This window comes from Nestor notabilis, unplaced genomic scaffold (assembly GCF_000696875.1).
Source record: "Nestor notabilis isolate BGI_N333 unplaced genomic scaffold, ASM69687v1 scaffold18514, whole genome shotgun sequence".
NCBI classification, from domain to species: domain Eukaryota; kingdom Metazoa; phylum Chordata; class Aves; order Psittaciformes; family Psittacidae; genus Nestor; species Nestor notabilis.
The window spans coordinates 11,389-22,923 of record NW_009926211.1 but is presented as its reverse complement, the minus strand read 5'-3'; the positions used below and the strand labels follow the sequence as shown (position 1 = coordinate 22,923).

Here is an 11,535-nt window from a genome sequence, read left to right as displayed (position 1 = left end):
CATTCGGTATTTTCTCTGCCATTGGGAGATCGAAGAATTGAGCAGGGCCAAGACAGACCCTTCTGAAGCTTTTTTGGCAACCCCCCCTGATTTCCCGGGTAATTATTGACCAGTAGGGTTTGTGCAGTGTCCAGTGGGTGGCAAAGCCACCTCGTGGGGGTTTCCTCTCTGTCATCTTTCCCTCCCTCGCTCCCAAGCAGCAGCTTCTCAGCAGCCATTGTGATACCATGAGGTGTCACTGCGGTGACAGGCACCAGGCAGCCCGGGAAACCAGCCACCCTATCACAGGGAGGAGAATCACAGAGCCACAGGAGAGCTGAGGCTGCAAATGACATCTGGAGGTCACCCGCTCCAACCTCACTGCTCAAGCAAGGCCACCCACAGCAAGCTGCCCAGGTATTTATACATACTGGTAAGACCTCCCTGAGCCTTCTCCAGGCTGAGCAGTCCCAACTCTCTTAGCCTTCTCTCAAAGGAGATGCTTCAGTCCCTCCATCATCTTTAGGGCCCTTTGCTATAGTGTTACCAGTATGTCCATGTCTCTCTTGTACTGGGGAACCCAGACCTGGACACAGCACTCCAGGAGTGGCCTCACCAGTGCCGAGCAGAGGGGAAGGATGCTCTCCCCAACCTGCTGGCAATGCTTTGTGTAACACAGCCCAGGACACCATTCACTGCATTTGGCACAAAGGCTCATTGCTGGGTCATGTTCAACTTTCTGCCAGGCTGCTTTCCAGCTGAGTGCACCCAGCATGTCCTGATGCTTGGGGTTGTTTGCCCCCAGCTGCAGGACCTTGCACTTCTTGTTGAACTTCATGAGGTACCTGTCAACCCATTTGTCCAGCCTGTCAAGGTCCCTCTGGAGGGCAGCAGGACCCTTGGGTGGATCAGCCACTCCTCTGAGTTTGGTGTTTCTGCAAACTTGCTGAGGATACACTCTGCCCCATCATCCACACGGAGATGTTGAGCAGCGGCGATCCCTAGAGTACACCACTAGCTACTGGCCTCCAACTAGGTTGAGCCACTGATAACCACCCTCTGGGCCCAACTGTTTAGCCAGTCTTCAGTCCAGCTCACCATCTTCTCATCCAACCCATACATCCACAGCTTCTCTGTGAGGATCTTACAGGAGACAGTAAGTGCTGCAGCACTTACTGAAGTCCAGGTAGATAATACCCACTGCCACCCCCTCAGCTACCTGGCCTACCACTTCATCATGGAAGTTTATCAAGTTGGTCAGGCACAACTTGCCTTGGTGAAGCCATGCTGACGACTGATCATTTCTTTGTCCTTGATGTGCCTGAAGACTGTTTCCAGGATTAGCTGATCCATCGCCTTCCCAGGGATCGAGGTGAAGCTGGCCAGCCTGGAGTTTCCTGGGTCATCCTTCTTGCCTCTCTTGAAGATAAGGGTGACATGCGCTTTCCTCCAGCCCTGGGGCTCTTTCTCAGCTACCAAGATCAAACATGACTGAGAATGACCTTGCAATGACATCTACCAGTTCCCTCAGCACTTGTAGGTACATCCCACTATGACCAGTGGATTCACGCAGGTGCAGCTTACACCAGCCTTTCTGCTCTGTCTCTGGGACCTGGCATTCCAGAGCGAAATCACACTCCTTTGGCACAACTTGTTTTTCACAACTCGCATTAGCTGCCGTTATCACCGTAATACCGTTTAGATGGCTGAAATCGATTGCTTAATAATTCATTTATAGACTTTTTAAAGTGGAAGCGAGACTGCCTGGGCAGCAGATTCCCACATCTTCCGCTCCACTCCCCTTTGAGACGTTTCTTTCGCCTGACTCATTTCTGTCAGTGCTTCCACTTTCCACCAGCTCTTGCAAACAATCACCAGAGCTCTTTGACCACTGTGGGGTGAATCTTGCCTTCTGTTCCTCCAGTCTCTGGTCACAACCAGGCTGTTTGGTACTGCTGGAGGACACTCCACGCCCCCGTCCCGCACCCGCAGAGCGCTGTAGGAACCGCGCCGGTGACGAGGGCACCCGCGGTGCGCGGCCCTCAGCAGCAGCTCGGTGAAGCCTCCAAATACCGTGTCTCTGTGGCGCAATCGGTTAGCGCGTTCGGCTGTTAACCGAAAGGTTGGTGGTTCGAGCCCACCCAGGGACGCCAGAGGGCTTTTTACGGTGTCCATGTCTTTTTCCTCCCCGGCCTGTGCTTCCCTTACACCGCTGGGAGCTGCATGAGAGCCCCACTCAGCTCAGGGCCTCGCCGTCCCACAGAAGGAGCCTCTCCATAGCAGCTGCCGAGGGAGGGCGATGGGTGCAGCGTCGCCACGCTCCCTGTGCTCGGTCAAGGGCGGCCAGAGAAGCAGAACGTGTGAGCGGGAGTTTCCGTAGTGTAGTGGTTATCACGTTCGCCTAACACGCGAAAGGTCCCCGGTTCGAAACCGGGCGGAAACACCACTTTTTTCCATCCCGCGTCACCGCGGGCGTCATTTCCCCACTTCCTCCTTTAAAACGCGCACATCGTGGAGAACATCCCACACATATGTCCCCGCGAGGGAGAAGGCGAACCGCCTCCCGGACGAGGGGCCAGGGCCGGGCTGGGTGCTCTATGTGGCAGATTTGGCTCATTCCCCTGCACAAGCTTCTCCTCTGAAAGGACACTTTTTCCCCATCTGCGTGCAAGGATGACCTAAAGGAGAAGAACCGAGTCTCAGCAGAGGGGATAAATTTCCTGCAGTGCACATAAAGAAGACACTGGGGAAAGCAGTCCGGGTTGCTCCTGTTTCAGGTGAAGTGAAAGACTGAGATGGGACAAAAGGTTCAAAAATAGTATGATTCCGCCACCAAATAACAGCATTGAACCCACTTTTCCTGAACAGCCACAGGTGCAGAAGATAGTTGGTCCTAGGAACCACTTAAGTTTGGGCTGGAGATAATGCCTGTTAAGGACAACATTTATGGTGCTGCAGCACAAAGCATTTAAAAATCTTATCCTGTCCAGGCAAAGCAAGGCTTGAAGGCAGAGGGATCCTCACTGGAATAAAGTGCTACATTAGGAAATTCAAGTACCCAACTTCTTTCTCACAGCTTACCCTGTCACTTAAATCTTTCTCTGCTACACCAGTGGAAAAAGCAAGCCAGTGACAATAGGGATATAGAAAAATAAAATAAGCCACACAAAAAGTAGAGTTACAGTATGAAAAACTGTAAAACAATGTTTAAATGCTCAAATACATATTTTATACATAAAAATTATGGCCCATCCTCTCTCTAAGCCAAAGAGGTTGAGTACACGCACTCCACTAACAGAGGACTATAAAACAATGGGGGACTCTCCTACTCTTCGATTCTCCACCTCTGGTGTTTGCATTGACAGGTTCTGCAACAGGACCAGTCACCAGGACCACAGACCGCTTTTGTCAACAGGAGCAGGCAGATGCCTCCTTGCCAGGTGCTCCCAAACCCTGCCTTGGGCATCAGAGAAGCCCTTTTTGATAGTCATTTACATGAAAGAGTAATACAGACCCATGTCCAGGGAGAAACACCTCCTGAGAGCTTCTTCAGACTCTAGAAAACATGAGCTGCAGGCATCCAGACCCCAGTGGGTTATCCAAACCTTCTTTACACTCCTTCCCCAGAATTTGCTTTCTTCATGAGCCCCATGGCTTCACTGCGATCTCCTTTGCTGTGCAGCTTCAGCATCCCCCTGTAAACATCTACACTGTCTTTGTGCACAGTGGTGCAAACTCCATCAGCCTTGGAATCCTGTTAACCTTATTCTCTCTCTTGCTCTGTCTGCTCGCAGTCTTAGATCTCTGCTCAGGCTGCAAGCTCTTCCCCTCTGAGCCTGAATCCTTGCAGACTTTAAAGCACAGCACACACCTGGAGCTGGATTATCTGCTCGGAATCTAACGTGCTTTGCTCTAAGCACAAAAGGGCTACCTGGAGAATAGCATGTGTTTAGCTTTGCAAAAGGAACGGAGACAGGATGCAATAGTTGTCATTGATACATTGTCAGGCAGGGAATAATTATTTAAAGCAAAAACCAGTGCTGGAAGAATAAATGGCAATAGCCAGCCATGAAAAAACATGAAGATGAAAATCAGGTTTTGTAATCAGCACCACAACAAATTTCTACAGCAGTGTTCTAGTGGGTATACAGCTAAAAACCCATCCAGGCAGCTCCTTTGCAGATGGGCTGCTTCGGTGCAGGCAAGATGTGAGAGACAGCCCTTTTTTTCCCCTGTACTCTTGAATGTATCACGAATTAGTAAGATCTGAATCAATGCCAGAGCTGATTCTGAACTAAAATCTGTAAATGTCTAAGTACCACGATTGTGCCTTTCCCAAATCAGAAGACATAGACTGACAATATTATGTGATACAAGAGGTGAAGTAACATGTAAAATACCATACATTCAAGTGCTCAAGGCTATTAGGCTTTTGGAAATATACCCTGTAATGCTGATAGAAACCACCAAAATACAGTGACTAACTTCTGCTCACTAATATTTGCTATATGCCCACCTAGTGTAGTTCTAATTGACAGAAAACTAATACAATGCTTTGTGTTCATTTTATGGCAAATAAAAAGCTGCATTTTAAGGCTAGTCTCAAAACAAGCAGTCCAGTAACCAAACGTTTGCTTTGGTCATGGGGTTTTCATTCATTTTCAGCTGAATCCTCACTTGCACAGGATCAGAGGTGGTAAAACATTTATGGAAACAGACAAAGCTGCACAGCATCTTTAGTGAACTACTTCAGGAAAATAAAAGGCAGCAAAGAACTTGCAGCACTAACAGATTTAGTTTTATACTTAATCTCAAGTGCTATTTGTTCTTGGAGCCTTTATATTTGTGTGTACCCAGGCTGTATCCAAGCAGCTGCTGACTGACATCTCTTCCTCGTGGTGCCCTATACATTCTGCATCACACCACCAATTCCAAGCTTCCCCCTTCACTCACCCCTGGGTCTGTGCCATGTCTGGAGCCAGCAGTGAGAGAGTTCCCATTCCACAGCTGCAGGTAGCTGCCACTCAGTCACTCACAGACACTACCTGCACTTGAAGGCAGCTCCCCACTGCCTGGGGAAGCCTCTACAAGTAGTCAGGGTTGGGAGACACAATGCTTTTTAGTGGTTTGCATATAGAGAAACCACTGGTTGCAAAACTCCGCAGGAAAATTCCTATCACCCCTCTAAAGTCTTGAAGAGGCACCTGGTTTATGCACAGATAAATCAAACTCTAATTTTGGTCAGCATTTTAAGATTTTTAATACGGGAATTCACAAACAGGCCAATATCTCACCAGCTGCACACCGGCACTTTGCATTCAGAATCCATGGATTTGTTTTCTACTGTAACGTTACCAATTACACTGAAAACAAAGGAGGAGCTCAAGTTCTTTACAAAGACTTGTATTTCAAGAATGAAACCATTCCTTGTCTGAAGTGCCAGTTCCATAAACATGTACATAATTGCAACAGAAATAGCTTGGCAAGGTGAGTTCAGTGCCACTGACAGTTTTTCAAACACTTCTTGAACCTGGTTCAAGCAATCCAAGACTGTTTAGATCTATAGCCATGCCTTGTAATAACAAATATGTTCAACTACACCTATTGGAAGAGCAAGACTGAGGATTTAATTCTTTTAACTTGAGACCCAAATCAATGAAAAAAATGCAGAATACCTCTAAAAATGGCTGAAATAAAGACTTGCAGAGAAAAATGTCGTTATTTTCAAGTGCAAGAAAAATACAGCTCATCTAATTTAGCACATAATACCCTGAGGTCTGTGTCTGTGAATTTAAAAGACTCCCAACTAGCAAAATGGAAGCTACACAAATCCAGAAACACCAAGATGTGAATCCTTCTGCTTACTCACTGCTGCACTGCCACGTTTTCCATTATTTTCTTCCTATTGGCCTTGCCTCTCCTTGGCACACTCACGTATAGATGGGGTGCACTGCCCTAGCCACGAAAATCTCCTAGTGACAACAGTAATGAGTGTTCACTTACAGTTTAATTCTTAGAAACCTTTCTTCTATTAGTGAATTTGTAGCGATGGATAATGAAAAGTTACATCTGATACTCCTCCTCAGTGCTGCAAACATTGGCCTGAATCTTAGTAATTTTACTTAAAAAATAACCTGGCTCAGAAGAATATTCTGTCAAATTGTATTTTCAGTTACCCAGGATGAAAATTCAATACATGCTCTAACTTTAAATAGGAAAATGTCTACCATGCATCTGCCCTTCCTTGGATCCAAGGGGTGTACACATCAGAGTAAGCTTACACAACAGTAATTCTGAGAGCAGAGCTCCTAGCAGAATACTAGCCTCCAGTTTAGTGTTGCAAATGATCTTTGTATCAAAGGATGCAAACATCTCTGGTTACAGAAGGTACTTTTGTTTTCTTGGGGTTTTTCTTAAATATCAGACAAAGTAACTTCATGAATTGGGTGACCACTACTATCTAAACAATGTTTCTTATACCACTACATCATTAAGACTACTGAAGTTTATTATTACTCAAACTCAGTAGAATACAGATAAGTTTTCCATATTAAAAGCAGCAAAAATTAAGACTCATGGGTGCTTTTAGTTAAAAGTCATTATATCTGACAGGTAAAATAACTGCTTCTCAGAATCATAAAATGCATTAAAATCTTATTTGTCTGCTACAATAAAAAAAAAAACAACAACAAAAAACCAAAAATCCAACCTCAAATAGAAATTGTTCAAGTACAGCCAGTGTGCAACTAAACTAGTTAGAAAATATAATTTAATAGTGCTTTGTTTCAAAATATACATAATATTGAAAAATACTCAAACCCAAGAAACTGAATATTTACCAAGTTTCAAACAAAGTTTCATCAAAATGAGGTAAGTCTATGTCACCTGCCATTGAGCTTGGTGCTGAAATGGAGAACAGGTCTTCAAGGATGTCCTCCCTTGTAGGACTTTCAAAAGCAAGTTTTTTCACACTGGATTTGCTTACTGCATGAAGTTCTGAATTACTGTCCTTTCCAGGACTGTAATAATTATGGTCCTCACTTGTCACTCCTGCATGTGGCACACTGGTCTTCTCATCAGACGCCGTTGTTGGAACACTGCTATCCACCATTTCCATATACATACATTCATCCTCACTTTTTGGAGCCTCTAAGGAAGCAACAGTTGAAGTAGGGGACAGTAACTCCGCCAGTATTTCGTCATTGCTAGTGCACCCTGATATAGAGTTTGTGCTGAATTCAGATTCATTATCTGCAGCATCAATCTGACACTGCAGCTCCCTTAAAAAGCTCTGCAATAATTCACTATCATTGTGAGATTCAGTCTGTGGTGCAGTGCTTACATCTCCATGCACAGGTTTTCCATGTTTCATCTGTTCCACTGCCAGCCTATCTAATGAAGCCAACTTCTTCTTTTTAGCATTAAGTTTCTTTAACAGTTTTAGCCGAAGTTTTTTTGTTTGATCACTGTCTGACTCCTCTGCCTTCCCAGAGTTATGGCTATGTGAATGGAACGGAGTTGCTTTACCTGAGGTACCTAAAGTACTTCCTGACTTAGTCCACGTTGGACCTTCAGTAGTGGTATGACTTGCTGTTGGAAGACGAGTGCTTTGAGAAAATCCTTTGAAAGTTGATAAAGGATGAGTATTATTGCTTTGAGGAACCACTGACTTCAGGGCCTCAGTGGTTTTGTTTGTACCTCTGCTTTGAAATCCACCAAAGTTACTTGCTCCCTTCACGGGCAACCGCACCTCACTTATTTTTTGCATTGAGGGAGTTCTACAACTTCTCTCATTCTTGAGAGCTGAGGCACTCGAAGGCATAAAAGAAGTATTCTTCTTTAATAATTTCTTTACCCAGCTTCCTACAAATCCTCTTTTTTGGTCTTTGTGTGAAGGCTCAAAGGAATTATTGGCAGCAGCAGAATTGGCAACCTGAGAATTCACTACAGTTTTGCTTGCATCTTTTATGTCAGGTGATTTTTGTTTAATATTCTCTACTGGTGACAACTTCTTGTTCAGCTGTAGTTCTGAATTTAATTCATGCAAATCAGTTCTGCCATCTGTTCTTTGAGCAAGTGAGTCAGATGGGTCAGGGTGGTGGGTTTCGGGCACAGGAGGAGTAGTATCTGTTGGGTTCAACTTTTCTAGAGGTAAGCAGATGCTGGAATTTTCATGTAACATGCATTTATTGCTCATAGTTAGACTAGTTCCAGCAAACTCTCTGGTACACGGAGTGTGAGGTGAAAATGCCGATTCCTGCCGTTGGGGTGTGCCCATTTCAACAACAGGGTTATTTCCCACCACTCGTCCATTTGGCAGTGATTTACCTTCTGAGTCAACTTGAATTTCTTCAAGCATCAGTGTTGCAAGATCATCGCGTGCCAGATTTTCTAAACTGTGAGGAACAGTACTTTTATCCTCAGCTACCCGCTGCTGCTTCTTATCTGGATTTCTCACAGAATCCTCTTTGAGATGTTCTGCAGGTATTCTGTCTACAGTGTTATCAAAACCACAGTGCAACACTGTGGAATGTGACTGTGCATTATTGAGAGGAAAATCTTCAATATTTCTACTCTGGAACTGTGAATTTGGTTCTTCTGACACATGTGATGTTTTCTTTTCCCAGATAGCAATATGAATCTCCGAAGCAGGAACTTCAAAACTTGTATGTCTCTTGCAATATGGCCCCTTTAAATCATCACATTCAAGCCAACTTCCTGAAACATAAATAGCAACCGGTGTAGAGACTCAGAGACTTAAAATTGAAGCCACTATCCCCAGACACTTGTCAAGTATTTCTATTACCCCATTCCCCTGATAAGCACAAAATAAAGGTCTCCTCCATTCTTTATTACATCAGAGAAAACTGGGAGATTTTCACTGTAAGATCAAACACAAGCAGAATTTGCAGCAATATTATTATGGGTCGGAGCAGGTCAACACAAAAAAAGTAAGCTAAGGGTTTTTTTTATCTGAGCTAATGATGCTGACATCTTGTCTGAAAATACCTGCACAGGTCTGAGAGAAAAGCCAGCTCTCAAAGTTTCTCTGTAGGCTTTTACATTGGCTGGGTGGGAGGCACAGGGGTTTAAGAGAAACTGCTCATCTAATAGTCTGCATCATCTTCTGCAAATTGTCCATAGATCATGAGCAAATATTTTACAGCTTTAAGAATTTAAAAAAAGATATATAGGATGTATAGGATGTTCCTAACTAGGCACTTCCTAGCTGCTTCCTCTTCCTACTTCTTAAACTCTGGCATTATGATTTAGACAATTTTCATGTTACCACACTTGGTAAGACTACACTCCATTCTCTTTATAGAAACATGAGAACCAAAATATCAGCTTTTCATCTTCTCTGATTATGAAGTTCCTATCAATGGTAGAACCATCACACCATTAGCCATGTTTTTAACATGGATTTGTACCTCCCACCCCTCAGGCACAATAAAGCTCAGAAATGAAAAGAAACTTCAGTAATGCTGGTAGTTCCACAGGTTCCTCCGTTTTCAGCCAAGAACAGATTAATAACTGACTTCAAACTAACCAATACCATATGCCCCAAAGCTGTGCTCACACTGTATTTTTTAACTTTCACAAAGTTACCACGGAAAACAACTCTACGCAAATAACTTCTGCCAGCAAGCACAGTATAGGACAAGACACTTCTTCAGTTAAAGCAAACTGAAACCTTCACCCTGAGTAACAAAGTCCCCACAATTATTCACTAAATTTTAATATGAAGTTTAGAATCCAGACAAAAGAAACCCTTGTTCTTATATATGGACTGTTGAGAGTATTGCAGTAACCCCTAAAACAGTATTTGATGTACATTCATGAAGTATTATAATAGAATTTATGGTTCTTACCATCAGAATTCAAAGACCAGGTTATGAAGTGCTGCTTATCTGTTTGATACTGAATAACAGATGTTATTTGGTAGGTGTTTTCTTCAAACTGAAATGAATAGTTCTCCAGGTTGCTGTGTGGCAAGCCTTCTACAAAATGTAACATTAATACTGCGGGTACTCTAATAAAGAAACAATAAAGAACGAGTTTATTTCAACAAAATAGTGGCAAAAGTTCCTCATGAAACAGTATCTCAAAAGAGTCCTGACCTTTCTATTCTACTCCCACATAGGACTTCAGATTACACAGCAGTCAAAGGATAAGAATACCCCAACTGAATATTCCATTTTCTTATGGATTAGGGGGAAAAATCAATACCACGTAAAAGATTTTGGAAGTGGGGAAAATGTGAAAAAAATAGAGGACACAACTGTGCCATAACCACAGTGGGAAAGGACATTGTTCTGAAGTCCAACTAGTAAACGGATGATCAAACAACATTTTTATCCACCAATGGCAGGGGTTGTGAAATGGCCGACACTGGAGATCAGCTGTCTATATTTACTACTTGGTGTAAGTATTTATGACCTAGCTCAAACACATGCACTGGTCAGCATGTTAAAAACTGCTCTGTTTCATGTTTATTAAACATTATTTGTCATTTCAGCATTTAAGAATTATCTAAAATCTTTAAAAGTGAGTATTTATCAGAATTTAATGTTTAGAACCTCTGCAAACCCAGGATAATAGTTTGGTTTTGAAAGTGATACGTTCAGTAAATTAAGTCTCAGAATTTTACGTATTTGGCTTTCAAGTTCACATATTCAAACTTACTTTTCCAAAATCATCTGTCTTCTTTGAGATCTATCACTACAGTTATTACATGGTCCAACATGAATAGCGTTAAGTGGGTGCCAATCAGGGATTATATTTGTGAATGTCGTTAGTGTTTTCCTAAGTCTGGATACAAACACAGAGTTAAAAAAAAAAAAGAAATGAAAAAAAAGAACAAAAATAGAAAAAAGAATGAAAAAGAAGAGTACGTTGAGTTGCTGATCAGAACACAATAAATATACACATTTTATTAGGAGAGAAAAGTTATAAAAATGTTAAAGCAAAGCCAAATTCTATTCATATTCATGCCATTTGTGTGAATTCCAAAAGTCATCAGTTGTTTTCAGTGGCTCTGTGGCCTTCAGTTTCACAGTATTTGCTCTTCCTCCCTAAGCATGTAATGTCTGTTTCCTTCCCAGTGTAAGACAGACCTTGTACCAGGTTCTGCACAATTTACTGGCTAATGCAGAAGCTCAAGGAGAGAGGAAGAGGCAACAAATTACCTCACAATCCATCTTATACAAGGTCGTGTTTTCAAAACACAGTACACTAAGAGCAGAGATTACATAGAGGTTATACTGTATAAAAATACAATGTACAGGATATTAAAGTGAAATAACGTAGTATATTCATTCATTAGCTACAGAAAGGACTTCCTTTATATTCAACCTAACCTAGTTTTTCAACTTTAAAAAAAACCAACCACAGTAGGTAACAAAGGCCTTTGAACACATCCTATTAACCAGGACTATACAGTAGCTGGCAGCATAACAGACAGCATTAATCTCATCTCACTTGTGGATCTAGAATTCTATTGTATAATCCTGAAATACTGGAGAGAAACAGGTATTTTTCAAGTAAAGTGAGCTG

General features: G+C 42.8%; 1 protein-coding gene and 2 non-coding genes across 3 annotated transcripts in view; 2 read left to right on the top strand and 1 right to left on the bottom strand.

The window, feature by feature from the left end:
- The first annotated feature begins 2,055 nt into the window (after positions 1-2,055).
- TRNAN-GUU lies at positions 2,056-2,129 on the top strand. Its single transcript has one exon. It is a non-coding gene; the product is annotated as a tRNA-Asn (tRNA).
- A 220-nt stretch (positions 2,130-2,349) lies between these two features.
- On the top strand, positions 2,350-2,422 carry TRNAV-AAC. The gene has a single exon. It is a non-coding gene; the product is annotated as a tRNA-Val (tRNA).
- A 4,392-nt stretch (positions 2,423-6,814) lies between these two features.
- The window catches only part of USPL1 (ubiquitin specific peptidase like 1), a 12,442-nt gene continuing 7,721 nt past the window's right edge, over positions 6,815-11,535 (bottom strand). The window contains exons 6-8 of the mRNA XM_010013433.1: positions 10,666-10,791; positions 9,852-10,012; positions 6,815-8,697 (exon numbers count right to left, since the gene is read on the bottom strand). Of these exons, the coding sequence (XP_010011735.1) occupies positions 6,815-8,697; positions 9,852-10,012; positions 10,666-10,791 (2,170 nt within the window). The remainder of the gene's footprint in view (positions 8,698-9,851; positions 10,013-10,665; positions 10,792-11,535) is intronic.